The 22,198-nt window shown below is 49.0% G+C and overlaps 4 protein-coding genes across 4 annotated transcripts; 1 reads left to right on the top strand and 3 right to left on the bottom strand.

The window, feature by feature from the left end:
* Position 1: 1 nt before the first annotated feature.
* nuf2 (UF2 component of NDC80 kinetochore complex) lies at positions 2-9,716 on the bottom strand. Its single transcript, XM_084464391.1, has 13 exons — positions 9,509-9,716; positions 8,745-8,819; positions 8,565-8,641; positions 8,412-8,473; positions 8,195-8,292; positions 7,787-7,860; positions 7,354-7,447; positions 7,151-7,213; positions 6,643-6,780; positions 1,993-2,133; positions 1,614-1,789; positions 822-957; positions 2-376 (listed from the first exon to the last, which is right to left on the bottom strand). The coding sequence occupies exons 1-13, from the start codon at positions 9,629-9,631 to the stop codon at positions 269-271; spliced, it is 1,365 nt and encodes a 454-aa protein (XP_084320517.1). The 5' UTR covers positions 9,632-9,716; the 3' UTR covers positions 2-268.
* Positions 9,717-10,110: 394 nt separating this feature from the next.
* Positions 10,111-14,954, top strand: ap5b1 (adaptor related protein complex 5 subunit beta 1). Its single transcript, XM_084463848.1, has 3 exons — positions 10,111-10,428; positions 11,772-12,566; positions 12,939-14,954. The coding sequence occupies exons 1-3, from the start codon at positions 10,291-10,293 to the stop codon at positions 14,934-14,936; spliced, it is 2,931 nt and encodes a 976-aa protein (XP_084319974.1). The 5' UTR covers positions 10,111-10,290; the 3' UTR covers positions 14,937-14,954.
* Positions 14,955-15,154: 200 nt separating this feature from the next.
* Positions 15,155-18,387, bottom strand: cUnh1orf50 (chromosome Un C1orf50 homolog). Its single transcript, XM_084463849.1, has 5 exons — positions 18,223-18,387; positions 17,430-17,545; positions 16,961-17,047; positions 16,623-16,754; positions 15,155-15,767 (listed from the first exon to the last, which is right to left on the bottom strand). The coding sequence occupies exons 1-5, from the start codon at positions 18,269-18,271 to the stop codon at positions 15,582-15,584; spliced, it is 570 nt and encodes a 189-aa protein (XP_084319975.1). The 5' UTR covers positions 18,272-18,387; the 3' UTR covers positions 15,155-15,581.
* Positions 18,388-20,013: 1,626 nt separating this feature from the next.
* ngfb (nerve growth factor b (beta polypeptide)) lies at positions 20,014-20,737 on the bottom strand (the record flags this gene model as incomplete). Its single annotated transcript, XM_084464890.1, has 1 exon — positions 20,014-20,737. The coding sequence occupies one exon, from the start codon at positions 20,735-20,737 to the stop codon at positions 20,060-20,062; it is 678 nt and encodes a 225-aa protein (XP_084321016.1). The 3' UTR covers positions 20,014-20,059.
* Positions 20,738-22,198: the final 1,461 nt, after the last annotated feature.

Here is a 22,198-nt window from a genome sequence, read left to right as displayed (position 1 = left end):
GAAGAGTTAATAATGTGTTTATTACTTACATCAACTACGTATATTTTAATCCAAAACATTATGAACATACATCAACACACAACTGTGCTGATGATATGATTAGTAAAACACGTCTAACATAGAAGTCCAATACAGAAAGTTAAATAAAGAATTGCAGAGTGACAACGTTTCACAGACACAAAAATATTCACAAGGCAGAGAGGGTGTGGTGAAGGCGGAGTCGCTGTGGGAGGGGGCAGAGATCATAACCATTCAAACAGGCGGAGGTCTAGAAGATGGCTGCCACCTTCTCCAGCTCCACGCTGCTGTCCACAAAGTGCTTCTCTATCCCCTTGTGGAGCTCATCCAGGGAGGCCAGGATCATGTCGTACAGCGCCTGGAGGGAGGCAGGGTGGAGGTGACTCGCGGCACTAGCTGGAGGCTATCATCAATATAGAATCAGGTCAGGCCAGAAGAAGATCACCTTTAAAACGACACAGCGCATGACGCTGAACATTGGCCCTCAGCGTTTACTCTAGCGATGTACAGCCATCCGTCCGTACCCAGTCATCAACAGGGCTTTTTTTTTTTTTACACTTTTAGGGCATTTAGCAAACACTTTTGTCCGAAGCGACTTCCAGCGGTTCAGAGTCAGACACACATTCACTGCGGAGTGATCCATGCGAGGCGACAGCCAGCTCGTCGGGAGCAGTCAGGGTGAGGTGACTCACTCAGGGACACCTCGACACTCTTTTCACTCCTTTATTTGAGACGGGCTCTACGTGACACACAACAGCAGCTCTTAACGGAACGACTCAAGGGTTTGGGCAGAGCAGCAGTACCTGTGCCTTGGCCGTGGACTGGCTGCAGACATCCCTCAGGCTCTGCATCTTGGCCCTGAGCTGCATGGTGTCTCGTGTGATCTCCTGGATCTGCTCCGCCTTCTCCTCGCGCTTCTGGTGCACCTGGTCACACTGCCTGCAGGGGCCGACAAACACACAGGCTGTAAGTGTTGGTATCTGTGGTTAGGTGGGTAGGACCCAGCCGTGGTCGCCCGCTCAGTCAATGAGACGTTTGTATCCAAACCCACACTTCAACAGTAACAAAAGGAAAACAGTCACCACAATAATGAATGACAAAAAACACAAGATTACAACCTACAGTACACATCTTCGTACAAACATAACTTGCAACGAATTTTGAGCAATTTCACATATTTTCATCAGAAAATGCATTGTCCAGTCATCAACGGTTTTGCATTATGAGTGGTAGTGCAACAGAAATGAGAGCAGTAGCATTAGCACAACATTGGCAGCAGTGATGCAATAGAAGTAGTAGTATCACAATATAATTAACTATTTATATTGTGCTACTAATACTGCCATTGTATTACTTCTAATAGCGTGCCACTACTACTATTGTATTACTGCAGCCAAGTTTTGATAATACTACCTCTATTGCACAACATTGGCAGAATGAATGCAGTAGTAGTAGTAGTAGAAGAATAAAAGTAACACAATAGCCCAAAATGGCAGCATTAATGCAATATAAGTAGTAGCAGTGGAAGTAGTACAATAACAGTAACACAATAACAGTAGGAGAGATAGTAGGAATAGTTAATGAGTGCTACTGACCCCAGGACGTCCTGCACGTGGAGGTCCTTGCTCTCCTTGTGTTTCTGCCGGCGAATGTTGAGCTTGGAGGCCTTGTCCATCTTCATGCCCAGCGCCCTCTTCATCTGCACCTCCTCCGTGCTCAGGTTTTTCAGCTGCTTCTTCAGCTTCTCATTCTGCACCAGCAGCTCCTGCAGCTGCTCACACCAAAGTTGTACGCACAGGCACACAAAAAAGTGTACACACACACAAACTTAAGAAGCAGGTAGGTGGTAAGGCATCTTGCTCAAGGATAGTTGGGGGCATCTTAAAGCCCCCACAGTCCACCTAGTAGGCAGGTAGACTGTGGACCCAGACCCGCTGGGGGTCAGACACCCCACTAGACCCCCCCATACTGTACCTCCTCGTTGAGCTGCTTGCTGCTGCTGAGGGCGCTCTGCAGGTCCTGCAGCAGGCCGTACATCAGCTGGATCTCCCCCCCGCTCTGGTCCACGCCCTGCACCGTGTTCTGGTGCTCCACCAGCCGCACGTCGGCCTCCTTCTGTCTCCCACGACCCCGCCCAAAGACAGCGTCAGTGCCCTCGCCTCACCATGCCAACCCCGCCCAAAGACAGCGTCAGTGCCGTCGCCTCACCATGGCAACACTTTCTCACACTGACGGACACTTTCTCACTGAAGCACTGATATCACTGTGACTTCTGTTCTTGGAAGGTGCTTCATAAAACAGATCTTACTCTGGTAACATATATGATATGTTTTATATACTCCTGCACTTTTTGGGATATCTCTTCAATGTTGAATGCACTCATTGGAAAACTTTTGACAAACGCTTCAGCTAAATCGAAAAAGTACTCACTTTTCAATTCACTTTTTTACAGCTTATAGTAGGCGTATCCATGAAAAACATTTGAGTTACATTAAAGGTCCCATGGCATGCTATTTTATGGATGCTTTAATATAGGTGTTAGTGGGCCCCTAATACAGTACTTGAAGACGTTCAAGAAATTCAGCCTTGGTGCAGACTAGAGTTACAGCCACTACGAGCCAGTCCCACAATGAGCTCTCCACAAACGTGCCGTTTTTGCAGTTTTTTTTTTTTTGCCGTGTGGCCCTGAGCAGCTTGTGGCCACGGTACCATGCACTAGTGTTTACAGTGGAACACTGAACACTCCGGGTGCTCCGGCGGGAGTCCTGGAGCTCTATATCTAAATAATATATTATATTTAGATATCTATATAATATAATATATTATCATGGTCAAAAGCTGTTTGCGCCTCTGGATGATATTATGAATCTCAAACGACTGCGTCGGGTTCTCAGACACCTCTGGTTCTTCCACTTCCACATCAATATTAAGTACAGACTGAACCGCAAAATGGAGGAGAAAGGGATTGTTGCCCGCGATTGTTGCCCGGGGTTGTCTGCGTCGGGTTGGTTGAGAAGGAATTGGGAACCGCGACATGGAGGAGAAAAGGATTATTGCCCAGGATTGTCCGTCGGACCCCTGCTGCCCGCTGAACACTGGCCACCCGAGAGTTTGGCAACATTATCATCTGCTCAGTCTACGTTCCTCGTAGCGGAAATGCAGCTCGGGCAGCAGCCCGAATAGCCGACTGTGTTCATAACCAACTGCAGAGAACACCTGGAGCCCCAGTTTTCATTCTGGGTGATTTTAACCAATGTAAACTTGAACTGTCACTCCCGGGTTTTGAACAATACATCAAATGCAGCACTCGAGGGGATAAGGTGTTAGACAAATGTTATGGAAACATAAAAAATGCATATAGGGCTAGATCAAAACCCCCATTATCAAATTCTGACCACAACGCCATTCACCTCATGCCAACCTATAAAACTGTTTTTAAGAGCAGCAAACCACAGACTAAATCCATCTATGAATGGTCACACGACAACATAGACACACTTTCATGACTTGGACATTGATGAGGCTGCTGAAACTATTACTGATTATATTCTATTCTGTATTAGCTGTGTTGTCACAAAAAAGGTGGTCACAGTGTATCCCAACAACAAGCCATATTTAACCAGTGAGATTAAGGACTGCATTAACAGTAAGCAACTGGCTTTTAGAAATAAAGACCGGATGAGCATAAAGGCCGTACAGAAGGAACTTAATCACATGTTGAGGAAAGCAAGGAGAAAACACAAGGACATTATTGAACAGAATTTTACCTCCATGAACACTAAAATGCTATGGGACTCTATGAAGGCTGCCACTAATATGTCCACTCGCCCAAAACGTCTCATGATAAATAATGAACTTGAAATGGCAAATGAGCTCAATGATTTTTTTCCTAAGATTTGATAAACAGGATTTCTCTTCTGAAGGTAATAATGTACTACAGTCTATTACAACCGATGCCTACCCAAAACTAGTAGTTGATCCTCTCAAAATACAGGCATTATTCAACCAGGTATGTAAGAGTAAATCCACAGGCCCTGATGGTATCTCAGCTCTTCTTCTAAAGACATTTGCAGAAGAACTAACTCCAGCTTGGTGCCCCATTTCTTCTATAGATTTACATAAAGTCCCTGCCATCTGGAAAAAGTCTACCATTATTCCCATACCAAAAAAATCCTGCCCCATGGGAAATAATGATTACAGACCGGTGGCATTAACCCCAATTGTCATGAAATGCTTTGAAAAATATATGGTGACTGTTATGTGCAGATCTGCTCCTTGTTTTGCAGTGCTCCTGGAGCTCCTCCTTCAGCCCCTCCTTCTCCTCGTTACCTGGCACCTGCTGCTGCCTTAAAAGCCTGGGAGGCTTTTCTCATGGGTCTCTCTAGGCAGGGCCGGCCGCATGGCTCCCATTTACCAGTCTGATTACCATTCATAACAATAAACCCAGTTTTCTTATATTTAATCCTTGTTTGTCTACTTTATGTTACTTCCGTCGAGCCGGGTTGTAACAGTGACAAAACTAAAAGCAGAGATTGGGCCTAAATTAGACCGGCAACAATTTGCTTACAGGCAAGGGAGGGGCACCGATGATGCAATCACTGGCATCACCCACCTTGCCCTTAAGCATCTTGAAACCTGTGGGGTCTATGCGCACCTTTTGTTCATTGATTTTAGTTCTGCTTTTAATTCACTTCAACCATACCTATTAATTCAAAAAATGAACCAGATGAGTGTAAGCCCCTCCATCATTAAATGGTTCCACTCGTTTTTAACTCAGAATGTCAGAGTTAATAACACCTTCTCCGACTCTAAAGTCATCAGCACAGGTGCACCCCAGGGCTGTGTCAGTTCACCAGTGCTTTTTACGCTGTATACGAGTGACTGCATCCGCAGCCACTCAGGAAACTTTATTTTTAAGTTCTCAGACGACACTGCCATCCTGAGCCTGCAGCACCAGCACACTGCCCCCTCATCATATTTTACGGAGGTACAGAGCTTTGTTCGGTGGTGTGATAACAACCACCTCACCATAAACATCAAAAAGACAGAGGAGATGGTGCTGGACCCTAAAGCCATAGGGGACCATACTCCACTGTGCATCCATGGGGGAACAATCAACCAAGTCAGCTCCTATAGGTACCTTGGTGTCCATCTGGATAACTGTTTCAGTTGGCAGGTTCACGTTGATTACCTGTGTGCTCGTCTCCAGCAAAGACTGTACTTCCTGCGTAGACTCAGGGTGTTTGGTGTCAACCAGAGAGTTATGTTCTTATTTTATCAGGCGGTGCTAGAGAGTATTCTGAGGTATGGGATGTCTGCTTGGTACGGTAACCTTTCTGTCCAGCTGAAATCAAAAATTGGGCGCCTGATTCAATCGACTATGAAGGTGATGGGGAGGTCTGAAAAGCTCCCCATGCAGTCCATCTTTGAGCTTCTACCATCAGGTAGACGCTTTAGAGTCCCCACTTGCAGGCTGAACCGTTTTAGAAATTAATTTGTGCCCACCTCAATTAATTAATTATGCCCCCAGGACAAAATAAACTGCAACTATACTATTCATGACCCATGGTACAATACAGTGGGCGAGGGAGGGTTTGGGTGGGTGTGTATGTCTCTTGTATACTGTGTATATGTGGCCTGGGGCCTATATGTATGTATTGTCTGTACCTGTACTGTTATTATTGTAAAGCAGCTTTATATGACAGCATGGAGTCCACGACAAATTTCCTTCAAGGACAATAAAGTGTATCTTAATCTTAATCACCCCCAGGGCTGCCCACTGAACGCTGACCGCCCCCAGGGCTGCCCGCTACAGCAGGGCTCCGACAGACAATCCTGGGCAGCAATCCTTTTCTCCTCCGTGTCGCGGTTCCCAATTCCTTCTCAACCAACCCGACGCAGTCTAGTCTTTTCACCAAATGGGAGCTTTATGCAAGCTTGCATTATTGTTATGCGCCATAATCCCAACAGCAGAACGGTTATCCAAATAACAAAGAACACTTGTGTTACAGTGCGCACACACACACACACACACACACACACACACACACACACACACACACACACACACACACACACACACACACACACACACACACACACACACACACACACACACACACACACAGACACACACACACACACACACACACACACACACACACACACACACACGGCCAAGCAGAGAAAGGGGAGGTAACCTGGTCCCGTATGACGTCATACGGGACCGGAAGCCAAATCAAAACGTTTCAGCGATCCTTTTTTCAAAGACGGAGTAAGATAGCTACTTCTCGGTTTACACCTAATGCAATTTTTAGCTACTGGGGGACCATAGGGAGGCTAGGGGAACTCAACTTAATGTTAGAAAACCTCATAAAGTGAAATTTTCATGCCATGGGACCTTTAACATATTATTGTTCAACTGTAAAACACTTCAGTAGGTCCTGGTCACTTCCCTACAGCCAAAGACGATGCATCCCCACAACATAGACACTTTAAAATAAATAAATATACAAGAATTTAATTCCAGAATATAGTCCAAGAGATATGAGATATCAGGTACAAAACATACAGAGACATGAAGGGCTTCCCCTGGCTCCAGCTCCCCCCCCCCCCCCGACTCACGATGGAGGTCTTGATGACACGCAGGTTCTCCCTCATCTTCTCCATCTGGTTCTTCAGCTCCTCGGGAGACTCCACGATCTGGGACCGCAGCCGCACAATGTCCTCCTTCAGGGTGCTGACCTCCACCTTGGTGCGGGCCTGGAGGGTGGGGGAGAAGGTGTAAAGCAATGCTGACGGAGGAAGGCAGTGACCATCAGCTGGGAGGTCCTGTTGGAGGTTCCTGAGGTGCGTTGCGTTCTCTCATCATGTGATCTTTAGCGTTGCCTCGCATGCCGATGGGCGTGTCTTCCTGGCCCCCTTCAATGAGTATGCCCTGGTTCAGAGACTGGACCAGGAACAATGGTGGTTTTGCCACGACAAGTCTACTCACCGTTGTTTATGGGACGAGCGACCGTTTAAAGCGCAACTGTTTGCACTGACAACCGTTCATAAATAGATAGGAAATCAGTCTTCCAGAAAAAAAAAGTCAGACTAGTTAGGGTACATTAGTGCATTAGCCGCTACTTACCACTTTCTGGGTCCGCTCAGCTATCTTGGTTTTCCATTCTGCTACAGTGTCGTTCAGCCCGTTCTGGAGCAACAAAGCACAAAGTCCCATTCAGGGGAGGTTTGAATACAGCAGTCACCCTGGTGAACAAGTGGTACGGTGTGTGTGCGTGCGTGTGCGTGCGTGTGCGTGTGTGTCCGTCTGTCTGTCTGTGTGTGTCCCACCGCTTCCAGGTACTCCTGGGTGATGGTGGACTGGAGCTCCGTGAGGGTGGCCGACAGCTCCCTGGCCTCCGCCTGCTTCTCCGGGGGGATGGTGCTGGTGGAGTAAAACACTGTTACGATCCCCACCGAACCACTCATCTCCACTCTCAAAACACTCATAGCCAACAGCTGAACAAACAGGGGATTGTGTCACAAATGCCATTTGTCATAGTATGTCAAAAGCGACATAAACTTAATCCTCAGTCATTTAGGAGATGCTTTTATCAAGTGGCATGCAGTGAATGCAGACACATGACATCATTATTATAATAAAGTAATTCCATCTCTGCTCACTCAGCCCCGCCTCACTATGGAGGTCTAAAGAACAACGTTCACACTCTTCTGAACCAAGCTGACACGTGGCTCATCTTTTGGGGTCACCTGAGACACTTACGTTAGAATGTCGATCTTCTTCTCCGCCTCTTTGATGCCTCGGGTACAAGCCTGGAACTTATCCACGTCGGCTCTCTGTGGAAAACAAGCAACAAGCAACCATCAAAAATCAATAACCTGTTTACACACTAACAATAAAGCATATCCCAGCTGAGGATAGGCTCTGGCAGAGACAGACAGACAGACAGGCAGAGAGACAGGCAGAGCTGCAGAGAGTGAGGAAGAGATGAGGCAAAGAGAGAGAGAGGCAAAGACAAAGAGCAATAGGCACAGAGGCGGAGAGAGACTGAGAGAGAGTGATAGGCATAGAGGCAGAGAGAGAAGCAGAGACAGAGAGAGAGAGGCAGATTGAGATCAAGCCCCAGCATTCTACCTCTCCAACACTGGGAACGGTTTGAGAAAAACTCACAAATCTGGCCACATGCTCCAGGGACATCTCCATCCTCAGCTTCCTGAAGTGGATGAAGTTCATGATTCCACTAAGCACCACCATCGTCTTCTTGGCCTCTGGTGAAGGACAGAGACGAGGGAAACGGTAAAGACCTGCTCTCCAAACTATCACATCAAGAGACTCCCACATGTATGCATGAGTTATCGGGATATTGATGTTCATTGAGTGGACTTACTTGGTGCCAGCAGGTCATTCAGAGAGAAATCATAGACGAAGCACATGGGCAGGAACTGACGCCTGGTGGACACACACACACATTAGTTTTTTTCTTTAGTCATAATTTAATTTTAAAATATAATATATAATAACATAATAAGTGCTAACTCACATGCGCAGGTAGACCCTCATGATGGATGTGGTCACCTCATGAAAGGCCGGATACTGGATATTCTCCATCAGCGGAACCTGTTTTAGTGAACGGAAAAACACAAAGTTGTATGGACTAATAAAAGGGGGGGGGTTCCGTCTGTTTTTCAACATGTGTGTGCTGCAGGAACGAGAAACGTACCATGAAGTGACACTCGGGTCTGAAGCGGTACAACACTTGCAGTATTCTCATGTACAACCTTTGGACCGACTCGGGCTGGAGGTAGGAGAAACCAGCAGGCGTGTTAACACACAATATACGATGACTGTGGTGAACACCACTATGTGATCACACACTCGCATGCGCGCACACACACACACACACACACACACACACACACACACACACACACACACACACACACACACACACACACACTTTCTATTTACTTGAGTGTCTCACTGTACAGGAAGCCTGGAACTCTTTAAGTACACATGATAATAACACACTTGAACAATGAATTGTTATGATTCAATTCAGTGATTAAGTGATTTTTAAATGTTAACTGGTTCGTCTAGGAAGGAGTTTATCGAGTATAAGAGAGAGATACCTTGGGAAAAGGCAAACTGATCTTTAAACGTTCACTGATTGACCTAAAGGAAGGAGTTTAGGGAGAAGGGATACCTTGGTAGAAGGAGTTGATTGATATAGATACATTGGGTTTAGAGTTTAGGGAGTATAAGAGAGAGGTACCTTATGAGAGGGCGTAGAGAGAGTAGTAGGTACCTTAGGAGAAGGAGTAGAGACTAGAGAGTAGTAGGTACTTTAGGAGAGGGAGTAGAGAGAGTAGTAGGTACCTTAGGAGAGGGAGTAGAGAGAGTAGTAGGTACCTTGGGAGAGGGAGTTTAGGGGGTACAGGGAGTAGTAGGTACCTTGGGAGAGGGAGTACAGAGAGTAGTAGGTACCTTGGGGGAGGGCATCAGGTCCGCCTTGGTGAAGTGCTTGGCCTCCTGCGCCGTGAGCACCTCGGTCCGGTAGAAGTTGACGATGGCGTCGGCCTTGTAAACGGGGAACGTGTTTTCGGTCATGTCGGCGTTTCAAAAAACCATCCACTAATACGACTATAGATGATATAGTGACTATACGAGTCGGACGGCGACACCCGGGTCCGGGTATTTTGAACGACAACAAAATTGGCGCCTAAAAAAATACTTCCGTGTTGTGGTTGATATGCAGTTCTGATTGGCTGACTTGTCTTCTTCTGTGGTTGAGTGGTGGTGAGTAACAACTAGCGCCCCCATAGACATGGAGAACCGTCGAAGTGTATAAACAAAGAATGGCGATGACATTTATTTTTATTTCTCATGAAAGACATTTTTTATAATACAATTATATATATATATGTATATATATTATTATTATTTTAGAAAAGTTGAGTGGCGTCGTGGTTCTTTCTGAAGCCGCACGGCGGCACTGTCAATCACATTCACTTGTCCTACCGCACAGCAAAAGAAGTAGACGAACCACATGACATAATAGGGAAGTCACTGACATCTTTCTAACCACTGCTTAATCAGTATTTTATTCCTGTCTCTTCACCAGCTCCTAACTCCTAACTGTGCGGATTGATTTTAAATGCATGTCATTATATAGCTGGTTTATACACGGTCAAACCGATTGAAAGACGTGCGTATCGATGCGTTGAAATGATCTCTTAGATGGTAGTTCATGTTTTGTATTTTTGACGATGGCAGTCAGCTGGGTCGAGAGGGTCACCTCGTTCCTCCGCAGTCCTTCCCGGTTCCTCTCCTCCACCACGGCGGAGGTGTTCCTGGTGGAGCTGCTCCGGGAGCAGAGAGATGACAGGGTCTCCTACGACGTGAAGGTAAACATCACAGATGCAGGTCTTTGATCTCATCTCATCACTCATCCTCATCTTCAAACCACTTATCTGGGGTCGGGTCGCAGGGGCAGCAGCTCTAGCTGGGGGCCCCAGATTTCCCTTTCCCGGGCCACATTGACCAGCTCTGACGGGGGTATCCTGAGGCGTTCCCAGGTCAGTGTGGAGATATAATCTCTCCACCTAGTCCTGGATCTTCCCCGAGGCCTCCTCCCCACTGGACGTGCCTGGAACACCTCCCTAAGGAGGCGCCCAGGGCCAGGGGGCCTCCTTACCAGATGCCCGAACCACCTCAACTGACTCCTTTAAGCAGAGGAGCAGCGGCTCTATCCTCGATGCACATGACAACTCCTAGATTCATGATCTTGACTCTGGCATCTATATTGAAGTCGTCCAAGTCGCTTTTGCCGCTTTTCCACCGCCAGTACCAACTCGACTCGACTCGACTCGCCTCGACTCAACTCGGTTTGGTTGCGTTTCCATCTAAAAAAGTACCTCTTCAATGTGGGCGGGTCGTAGAAAAGAACCTCTCCACCATGGGCGGGTCGTCATTAGGTTTTAATCACGGGAGACGCGATTCCCGGGAAATCTGAATCTGATCAAGACTATTTCCTGATTCCCGGGAAAGGTTATGATGGGAAATAAAATAAAATAAAATAAAAAGCGCAATGACTGCGCGTCTATTGTTGTCATACGGTAACGTTGATAGAGGCGAAACTCGAGCCCTAGGAAAGGAACGACACTGAAACGAAACAGCGAAACGCCGGTCCGTGGACTCCAGCCACGCCGGACACACACAACCACGCCCGACACATAACGACGCGCAGCCTAACTCTAGCCCCGGGAAAGGAGCGACACACACGGCGAAACGCTGATCAGTGTCCCCCTCGGGAGCGGGTTCGTGGACTCCAACCACGCCGGACACAACTTAACTTGAGTGAATATTCCCATTTACAGCCGCTGGCCAATCAGTTACCAGCAGCCTGTTTACGTCACACAAAAGTACCTACTCCGCTGGCATGGAACCTCGACGGAGGTAGTACTAAAAAAAAGTACCCGGTACTAGGTACCAGGTACTTTTTTTGCCAATGGAAACGCAAATAAGGCGTGGCGAGTCGAGTCGAGTCGAGTCGAGTCGAGTAGGTACTGGCGGTGGAAAAGCGGCATTTGTGTTTTCCAGCGTCCAGTCCATACAAATACTTATATTTGTAAAAAAAAAAATCATATAATTGAGAAGATGCTGCTTTAAAAATGTGAAAATGTGAAAAGGCTAAATAAATCGGTTTTTTTCAGTGTTTTTTATTCTCTTTTATTCTCTCCCGACGTAGCTCACTATGCTGTCCCCGCTCTGTGAACATCCGACACTGCTGTGCCCGTCTGTCTGCGTGGGCGAAGAGACCTGCCTGGAGCTCATGTCCGTGTTCTCCCACTGCCCTGCCAAGCACGCTGAGTTCCGCTGTCAGCTGCTCCTCACCCTCACCACAGTGCTGGTCAGCACCGGCTGCCTCAGCACCCACTCGCACGCCTCCCGCGACTTCCTGGAGCTCCTCCTCAAGCTGGTCCAGGACACGTACTACGACCCTGCCGACGTGCCCTCCTCGCTGCGGTCCACACGGGCCGCGGCCTGCGAGTGTCTGCGCGAGCTGGAGGCCTGCTGCCCCGGCCTCCTCTCCCAGCACCTGGAGCTCTTGAACGGGCTGAGGCAGCAGGAAAACCTCCGGCACCACCAGGCCCTGAGCGGCCTGTACGCGGTGGTGCTGAGGAACGGCGTGCACCTGCTCGCCCGGCAGGCGGGAGCGGGGCCAGAGGGCCTGAAGGCGCTGCTGGGAGGGAACGCGGCGGTGGCATGGGAGGCTGAGCCTGACTCGGTCGCGCCGACGGACAGAGAGGCGCCGCTGCCCTCGGTGCTGGGGCCGACGGGGCTGGGGCCCACGCTCCAGACCGGGCCCGACTGTAAGGAGCTGCGCTCGGTGCTCTCCTCGCTGCTGGAGGAGTCCTACCTGCTCACGCCGCTGTCCCAGGCCGCGCTGCTTCACGCGCTGACAGAGGTTGTTGCCATGGTTTCCGGCGTCTCACCGGCGATATTCAAGGCACAGCTCCTGCGACTCCTGGGCACGAGCAAGGTACACAGACTTAAAATAGACCCTGTTTTATTTGATTATCCATTACTTGCCATTTCATGTTGACCTTATATCACAAGTGGGTGTGTTTACCAGATGTAGGATGGATGGATCAGCCTACCAGCACAGCCGGTGTGCTGTAGCAACTGGTAGGCTGACCTGTCTATCATACGTCTGGGGGTACAGTCTCATTTATCAGCTGACTAAAGGATTGATTTTGAAAAGGCTGATAATGGCTGATCACACCTGGTGGTAAAATAGTGGCCCTTAAACTTATATAATACGTCATTTCCATTGAGCAAATGTACAAATGTGAGACTTTTTAACGGTGGCAAGTGCTGCAAGATCTCTCATCTCTACGGTCTCGTTGCGCAGGTCTGCCTGTTCCACTCCACCCTGCTGATGAAGGCGGCCTTCACCGACAGCCTGTTCAGCGTGGAGGACGAGGCCTTCATCCTGAAGCGGCTGGTGGCCCTCTGCCAGCACCCCCAGATGACCACGGCCGCCAAGCTCTTCTACACCGACTGCCTCCTCCACTTCCCCGAGAACCGGCCCATTGGGGCCGCCGACGGCGAGGAGGCCCTGCCCGTGCTGCTCACCCCCCGGTTGGCCGCCGCCCTGGTGCCCACCATATTCAACGACCCCGCCACCATGCTGGCCCGCCTCAATGTGGCCGCGCTCATCTACCTGGAGGAGCACGGAGGCGAGGAGGAGGACGTGAGGGGGGGAGCCGCCGGCGGGGGGCTGGCGTACCTCTGGGACCACCTCATGCTCCTGCTGCACGTGGTGGAGCACGGCGGCGACCGGGGCGGCGTGGTCACCTTCTTCAGGGCCTCTTTCCTCTTCCTGTGCCACTTTGGCCACCTGGAGCGCTACGCCGCCGACCTGCAGCGCCGGCTCTGTGCGCTCTACCTCCGCCACACCCGGCTGGCCCCGCACATCTTCAACCTGGCCGACCGCGCCCAGGACGGGCCCGTGGCGCCGGGCTGGGCCGTGGCCCTGCTCCGGTCCCTGCAGGGTGTAGTCGTCAACACAGGGGACGACCTGGGCGGTCTCTCCCTGACGGACCTCCACTGGCACCTGAGGGTTCTGGCTCGCGTGGCGGAGGAAGGGCAGATCGGCCAGGGCACCACCGTCGACTTCCTGTTCGCCGTCGCCTCCTCCACGTCCACGGCGTCCTGGAACGAGGACTGGCGTCTGGGGAGCGACCTGCTGGCCGTGTGCCGCCACCTGCTGGCGCACCCCTGGCTGGACGCCCTCCTCTGCCCGCTGGCGGACGTCCTGCAGCACATGGCCAGTCACCACGGCGACACGGACATCCAGGACCACGCGCGCCTCTACTACACGCTGCTCACCACACTGTCGCAGGAGAAGCTGGGCAGCATGCTGGCCGGGGGCGCCACCAAGGCGGGCCAGCAGGACAAGAAGCGCGCGCTGTCCTCCATGGTGGTGGAGAGCCAGGACCTGACCAGCGCTCTGACCATCCACAAGGCCCGCACGCCCGTCTTCCAGCTGGTCGCGCAGGACCACCTGGGCGGCCGGTCAGAGTCGACCACAACACGTGAGGATGACTCTGACCCAGGAGTACCAGACACGGACGTCCTGTCGTCCTACAGATCGCAGCTCCTCACCTCCAGCGCCGCCTCTGAGATCTCCCTCTGCTACGAGCTGCGGTACCTGGACGCCAGCCCCGCCGGCTTCGACCAGCTCTTCAGCATCCGCCTGCACTTCGAGCCCACCGAGGGGCGCTACGCCGAGCTGCCAGACGTCTGCGTGCCCTGTCTGTTTCGGGAGAGGGCCTCGTCGCCGCCTACGGTGACGCTGACCCTCAGCCCGCGGGCGCCGTTCCCGGGGACGCTCCGCTGCAGCGCCATCTTCACCACACAGGACGACCTCACCTGGCACGCCGCCCTGCCCGACGTCCGCGTGGCGTTCCGCCAGCTGTTCAAGCCCCTCCCCGTCCCCGCCTCCTGGGGCCCTGCCCTCCGGCTGAGGGCGTTTGAGCGGCTCTGGGACGAGTTCTGCTCCGGCGGCGAGGGGGAGAGCAGAGAGAACGGGGGAGACGCATCGCCAGACCGCACCAGCAGTCTGTTCTGTGGCCGGCTGGAGGAGGCGGAGCTTGAGGCCCTGATGGAGGAGCACTTCGCCCCGTACCGCGTGCCGGACCCTGGGGACGCAACGGGACACAAGGTGCTGCTGTTCCTCCCGCCGCGCTTCCACATGCTGCTGAGGATCAGCCCCCAGGAGGACGCGGTGCAGTTCCACATGGCCACCGACAACTGGAGGCTCCTCCCCCACGTCAACGACTTCCTGCTGAGCGTCACCGACTGGGAGGCGCATAACGGCGTGGACATTGGCGGCGTGGACAGTTGACGGCGTACGCAACGGGAACGCCTCATCCGTTTTTAATGATTCTGAATACTTTTTAACCCGATCGCTTTGTGGCCTTGACCATTTCATTTAAAACCAGAAGGATGATTTAAAAATAACTGACTGCACTTTGATTAATACTCAAATAAAAATGAGTGATGAATAAAATTCTATGTATCTGTTAAATTAAGAGGAAATGACTTGATTAAGACAGTTTGATTAAGACTAAGTTTATTGTGCAACTTAAGACATTGTGAATTCATTATTGACCTATTCGCCATGACACATATACAATGACCATAATCAATTCTCCTTTTACCAGCACTCATGAAGAGTAAGGGTTAGACCGTGGAAGAAAACTAAAAGTTTGCCATTGTATGAGATGAGATATTAATAAATATTGCTATAACTTGCTCATGACGATATGATTTGGGAAGTGATTCAAACAGACAGATCCTCACTACAATGCTACAAGAGAGAGACGTTGACACCCAAAGCTGCCGCCACAGTTCAGATCCCAGAGCTCGCATGCATTGAACTCAGATTAAAACGTATTTAAAATTATTAAAACTTATTTTTAACCATTATAATCCATTATTATCCATTCAGAACCATTATTCCCCCAGTCCAGTTTCTCCGGCCGTGTCGTTAGTTTCCGATGCCCTCAAAGTTGGGTTCTATGGAGGGGGGCAGGGCGGTCTGCCTGTTGATCAGCTTGCTCATGATGGCGAGCTCCGCGTCCTTCGCCTCCACCTGCGCCAGAGGAGTCCACGACATGTCGTTCTGGAGCTTATAGCCGGCGATGAACTGATGAGGGCAGCTGGCACCCCATTCCTAGGGAGAGAGGGGAAAATAGGTCTTTAGTAAAGCCTGCATCCTCCGTTTCAGTTTAAGTGTGTCATGCAGAACAGAAAACACAGAGCGTAACCTCCTTTGTCAGCCTCACATATAAGTCGCTTTGGATGTAATGAAGGCATCCACTAAATGTAGACGCCTGTTTTAAACAAGAAATTTCCTCTGGGTGCTAATGTAAAACCCTTTTAACCTTCCGTTTTTAAGCCGACATTTGTAGCTTTGGATCATTTTTACACAAGCAACCCCCACCCACACTTTTTGGACTTCATTATTGATTTACTAAAAGGTCAAACAGCTAGAATTTAACCCTGACACACATAAATAGCACACACACACACACACACACACACACACACACACACACACACACACACACACACACACACACACGTATCCACTTCCCTGCAGCATGTGTGTGTGTAACATGTGTTACCCAGTAACTAACTTTTTTTTTTTTTGCAGCCTGCCTGTAGGCATCCTTGAGCGTGTGTAACATGTGTGTGTGTAACATGTGTTACCCAGTAACTAACTTTTTTTTTGTTGCAGCCTGCCTGTAGGCATCCTTGAGCTTGAGGCCTCCACCTTGATGCCAAGCATCTTCACTGTTGCCTTGGAGCAAAATGTCTGCTAAAATGACTACATAGCTACCATAGGATGCACATAGTTCACACATTTCCCTGTTCATGTAAAACGTGAAGTTTATCTGTATAGCCCTTCATGATTGAGAGACTAAGGGATAGACATGGATAGCTCCATTTCCTGGCAAATTTTGACGTGGCCTCGTCATTTGCAGGCTGGTGTTAAGACAGAGTTCAGCTTGTTCCTGAGGCCCACCTGAGGGGAGATGATGGAGAAGTACTTCTGTCCAGATGGTCGCTGGTACAGGAAGTAGAGGTTTCCAGGCTTCTTCACAAGATTGCAGGCTGCGTGGTGGAGGTCTGCATCCTTCTTGGCGTCTTCCAAAACCTTCACAATAAGAGCGGGCACAAGAAACCAAACACTGTAACACACAACATTAATTTAAGTTTTTATTACACCTGTACAACCGGAGTATTCAGCGTCAAGCCATGTTAGTATCAATGACCTATCAACAGAGGTCGAGGTGGTTCCGTTAAGTGACAGACGCTTAACTGAACCAATTAACCGCAGCTCTGCAAGTTCAGAAGGCCTACCTTTCTTGCCTGCTCCTGGAGGTATCTGATCTGGTCCGCGATCACGGTTAGCCTGTTGCAAGCGTTGGCTTTGATGAAATCATCTCCCTTTAAAAGCAAGCAGAGAGAGCCATGATATAACTAGATGAATACCCAAGGAGCAAATGGATAATCACAAGCCTTTAATAAATCTTAAAATGTTAAATTATAGTAGCAAACACGTTGGTCTTTTCAGCAGCAGTTCATTTTGCTCTGCGCCTTAGTTACATAATTATATAAAATATGCTATTATTTCAGATTTCTTTGGTAAACTCCCTTCATATTTGATATGGGAGTGGTCATATGCATACCTTTGAAGTTAAGGTTTTAATGCAAGTCCAGAAATAAGAGAAATGCATCATAATCTGTGAGTTGCATGGGTGAATTAATGTTGCTATTTCTCCAATTTCCGTAATTACAAGGATAAAAGCGCATAAAAATAAATATGTACTTTTTGCACTTGTGTGGCCAGCGACACCAGGTCGGTGGGGTCTCCGAGGCGGTTCGTCTGGTAGGCGCTGACCAGCTCCAGGCCACTGGGGGCGCTGCTGCTCTCCACTAAAGTCACTGCAAAACAAGTCAGAGCCACAATCTACATTACAACCATTGCCATTTAGCCTCTTAAAACCTGTTTTAAACAGAATCACAGCAGAAAATAAAGCTTTGGAACTGAATGATATGAACTGCATTGGTGGAGTAGGGTTACCCAGTCTAAACGGTGATATGCATAATACAGTGGGTAATGGGGGGTAACTCAAAATAAACCAATGTAAACAGGACGGAGCTGGAGTTAGGTAACGTTGGACATGCAGCTGCTGTGGATCAGGACACATGACAATACAGATGTACAGATTGTACAGCTGAAAGAACAGGCTATCTTCTGTCACCCCAAAGAGAAATACTGTTTATTTAACCGCAACAAGATGTAGTAAATCACATGCCCCTAATCAACTACTATGTGACTATACCCCCATAGTAAACCACATGCCCCCATGCAACTATTATGTGACTATACCCCAATATCACCTCCAGCACTCTGAGACAATATACACAACCCTAACTTATGGCTGCAGAAATAGATAATTCCGCGTGTTGAACGCCAGCGTTATCAATATTATTCTACTCGAATAAAATCCTGGTTGTAGATACTACTTGTCCCATGTGTTAAGGGCGAATACTAACGTTACAGGAAAGTATGGATCAATTCAGTATTGCATTGAGAACACATATCCTTCTGGTCTTACCTGTAGCGGTTTTGTCAGGCTGATTCGGGAGGCTCACCGTTCTGTCCATTTTATGTTTTGTGTTTTGTATAATTATTACACTAAATGAAAGCACCGATCCGTCAGCCGACCACAGATGGATCGAGTTAAAGCCAGTTTGTTGCACAACTGCAACCGGCAGGAGGAGCGTTCGTTGTATTACTACTGAAAAGGCAGGAGCATGTGGAAACCACACCCCTAAAATGACGCACCACGTTCTGATTGGATCACTTATGAACGCAAACAACTAGAATATGATACCGATTGTCTATGTCAAACCTTGAAACCTCTCAGTGATTTAAAAAAAAATGGAAACTATGCACACAATTCTGAAAACTTGAAGCTCATCATTAAGCACACTTGACACAGGCCTCTGGCCTAATCAGGATTGGAGGTGGGATGCAGACAGATTTACATGTAGATCTGTTTCGCCACATTTTATATTCTTAATTTTATTTTTTGTGGGTCTACGCAAAACGTCAGCTGAACATTTAACTGTATTACAGTAACAAATAAATATTAGCTTTGTTCCCTTTTTGCATTTGTGCACTGATTTCATCATTACATCCCCGAGACGGTCTAAACATTTTCTTACTGTAGTGTTTTTAATTTTACTTATCAGTGAGTTTTGCCAAAATAGGTAACATTTGTGTGTTCTCATCACTCTAACAATGTTGCAGTATCAACAGTTACAACAGTTAGCCCATTGGAGCTCATTGGATAGACAAATATGCATTGTATCCTATTCTGATACGATTTTATCAAAGCCATTTATATGATATACTCACAGCATTGTATTACAATATGGCAACAGTCTTTATACTGTATGTACCATACAGTTAAAACCTATTAAACTATTAAAAACATGGCCTCATGAAGCCAAAACATATATAAACAGTATTTTGATGGTGGTGTTATAAATTGATCACACCAGTATTTAAGTAAGATATATTCATGTGATAACTGTGTTTATCGTTTTGATGGAAATAATCTATTTTGAGAAGAGAGAACATGGTTTTGAGTGCAGTGTTCATTTTGCAAGAGTTCTGTTGAGTTTTGACAAAATGGTTGACTCTATTCAGTTTTGTGTTTAGATTTTTGAGAAATTGAGCTATAGTTTCAGGGAATGTGTTTAAACGATTGGGGAAAACTGTAATGACTAACATTAATTAATGTCTTTCACTCCCGATTCAATACACAAGAGGGCCCTGTTGCCTTCTGGTTTTGCGTCTACGGCTCCGCTGAAGTAATGAGACGTTTCCTACTCCTTATGAATCTAATCACTTCTGCTGTATTCATTCGTCGTCTGCACAGCAAAAATGCATCGGGATAATCAACTTCAATGTTTAATAAATAACAATATCAACAAATATGTCAGATCATGAAAAAGATATGTTAACACCAGACATAGTACAAAATGTAAAGGAAAAAGGTAAGGAAAATACTTTTCAGCTTACTCCGTGGCAGCAAGTGAGAACCATAGGGCAGCACCAGACGGACGCTGGGGTTCCCTAGTGGTAAGTATGGGACCTTTCATTCCCCCAAAACGAGTCAAATGTTAAAAATAGTCATAGACGGTATAGGTCAGATGTGAAATATTAAATAGCTCCCTTTGTGCTGAGAATGAGGTGAAGGCTTTGGGTCAGTTTCATAGAAACGGAACAGACACAACCACTTTTAAGTATAGTGTGTTCAACAGTTTATGTGTGTGTGTGTGTGTGTGTGTGTGTGTGTGTGTGTGTGTGTGTGTGTGTGTGTGTGTGTGTGTGTGTGTGTGTGCGTGTTTGTGTGTGTGTGTGAGTGACGCGCACGCCAGCCGTCACGACTGCGCCCAGGACTTGCGGCTGACCACGCACTCGCACGCCACGTTGATGCGTATGTGTCTCCACGCCACCAGGTTGCGGTACGTGGTCAGCGCCCGCACGAACGTGTGCGAGTTGGTGCAGTACGAGTTCCAGTGGCGGGCGTCGATGCCCAGGCAACTGGACACGCCCGTGCCCCCGGCCGCGCCCGCCGCCCTTCCGCCCCCGCTGCCCAGGCACGACGTCTCAAAGAAGTACTGCTTCTTGTTGACGCTGTTGACGTTGACGTTGGGCAGCACGGTGACCTCGTGACCCGAGATGTCGGTGGCCCGCGTCTTGTTCACCACCCACGCGCTGATGCTGTCGCACACCGAGAACACGCCGCGGTGCTGCCCCGCCCCCACCGCCGCCACACGCCGAGTCCTGCCCCCCGGGGAGCGGGCGGGACGTCCCGACACTCCGGCCCCCGCCCTCACGCCCACGCCGGGAGGGGCGGAGGCCGGGGGCTGGGCGCTGAAGAGGACGCGCGGCGAGCGGTAGCGCCGTTTGGTGAAGAGCTTGGCGTCCACGATGGGCACGGCGCCGGCGGAGGAGGAGGAGGTCCTGACGCGGTGGTCCGGGCAGGAGGAGCCCCCCGCGGGGATGGCCTGAAGGGAGGTGATGAAGAGGAGCCAGGCCAGCATCGACGACCTCATGGGAGAAACACCTAGCGGGGGAAACATGGAGGGCAAGGGGTCGGCTTAGCTCAGGAGGTAGAGTGGGTTCGCTTGTAATTGGAAGGTTACTAATAAAGGTTCCTAGCTGAGTGTCGAGGTGTCCCTGAGCAAGACACCTTCCCCTGACTGCTCCCGATGAGACAACCTAAACGCCTCGGATGAAGAACAAAACACCTAAATAGTCAATAATCTGAAGATAACTTGATAATCGATCTGCAGATGCGTTCTTTGCCGTAACAGTCCACACCTTCCCTTCACCACGACGTATTAGACCTATATGTTCTGTCGACCTTTGCGGGGCCTTTATAAACAAATCGAAACACAAGGATCAGGGAACAACAGAGTTCAGCAGACAAGGAATGATATAATTACAGAGGATTGGGGATCCGGCACAATTACAGCCTGGGATTTGAGTGGTGCTTGAGTGTGTACAGTGCCGCGTATATACAGTGCCATTGTACCTATATCGTGTATCCACGGGAACCAGGGCCCTGGGGCCAACCTCTACACAGCGTGTTTATAGGAGACAGGTTCCTGGAGTGCTGCCATCTTGGCCCCTGGGCCCAGGGGCCCCAGTCACTGTTGAGGGCTGATCTTCTCCCTGGTTTATCTCCCCTCAGCCCCTGTGGAGAGAGAGAGATAGATAGATAAGGGGGGGAGAGGGAAAGAGAGAAAGAAAGAGAGACAGGTGGAGAGAGCGAGAGAGAGAGAAAGAGAGAGAGAGAGAGAGAGAGAGAGAGAGAGAGAGAGAGAGAGAGAGAGAACACTTGTAAACCTGCTATAAATATTTTGAAGGGGTTTTTGGTAAATGAGGTGTCAGTGTTAATGTGTTTATTTCCGCACACGGACACGGCACAGACGTTGTAAACGCAGCCAGACCCACGCGCCGCACGGGTTATGGTAAGCAGGGTCTGATCCCTGGGTCTGCCGCCACCGCTGTGTGTTCTGGACTCACCGGGGGGGGGGGGGGGGACGTGACAGCTTCATAAAGCCCAGAATCGTCCGTCCTCCCGGTCGTTCTGTCTGCCATCCCAGTGGACAGGTATACAACGAGTGATATATAAGGTTTACTGGGCAGTGGATCATAAACCAGATTGCTCCTTAGGACTGGGCATTCTCACCCTGTTTCACACAAAGACGCGGGCTCACACACACACACACACACACACATGCATACTCACACACACACACACACACACACACGCATACTCACACACATGCATACTCACACACACACATACACACACACACACACACACACACTCACGCATACACACATGCATACTCACGCATACATACACACACACACACACACTCACACATGCACACACATACACACGCAGACAAATAAAAGGCACGCATACCAAACACACACACACAAACACAAAACAACGCACAAATGGCAAGCATACATACTGCACACATACAGATGAATGCATG

The sequence above is a fragment of the Micromesistius poutassou genome (genome assembly GCF_964030765.1).
Source record: "Micromesistius poutassou genome assembly, chromosome: 2".
NCBI classification, from domain to species: Eukaryota; Metazoa; Chordata; class Actinopteri; order Gadiformes; family Gadidae; genus Micromesistius; species Micromesistius poutassou.
Note: the sequence above shows the minus strand (reverse complement) of the source record. Positions and strands in the feature narration are given on the sequence as shown.

Bases quoted from the DNA above. Each gene is read 5' to 3' on its own strand.
- ap5b1 (XM_084463848.1), top strand. From the start codon at position 10,291: ATGGCAGTCAGCTGGGTCGAGAGGGTCACCTCGTTCCTCCGCAGTCCT. The intron at 10,429-11,771 runs GTAAACATCACA...CTCCCGACGTAG, and splicing joins GGGTCTCCTACGACGTGAAG to CTCACTATGCTGTCCCCGCT. The intron at 12,567-12,938 runs GTACACAGACTT...CTCGTTGCGCAG, and splicing joins GACTCCTGGGCACGAGCAAG to GTCTGCCTGTTCCACTCCAC.
- nuf2 (XM_084464391.1), bottom strand. From the start codon at position 9,631: ATGACCGAAAACACGTTCCCCGTTTACAAGGCCGACGCCATCGTCAAC. The intron at 8,293-8,411 runs GTAAGTCCACTC...GTCCTTCACCAG, and splicing joins GAATGACCTGCTGGCACCAA to AGGCCAAGAAGACGATGGTG. The intron at 7,448-7,786 runs GTAAGTGTCTCA...TTACTCCACCAG, and splicing joins AAGAAGATCGACATTCTAAC to CACCATCCCCCCGGAGAAGC.
- cUnh1orf50 (XM_084463849.1), bottom strand. From the start codon at position 18,271: ATGGACAGAACGGTGAGCCTCCCGAATCAGCCTGACAAAACCGCTACA. The intron at 17,546-18,222 runs GTAAGACCAGAA...CTTGTTTTGCAG, and splicing joins GCCTGACAAAACCGCTACAG to TGACTTTAGTGGAGAGCAGC. The intron at 16,755-16,960 runs GTAGGCCTTCTG...CTTATTGTGAAG, and splicing joins TCCAGGAGCAGGCAAGAAAG to GTTTTGGAAGACGCCAAGAA.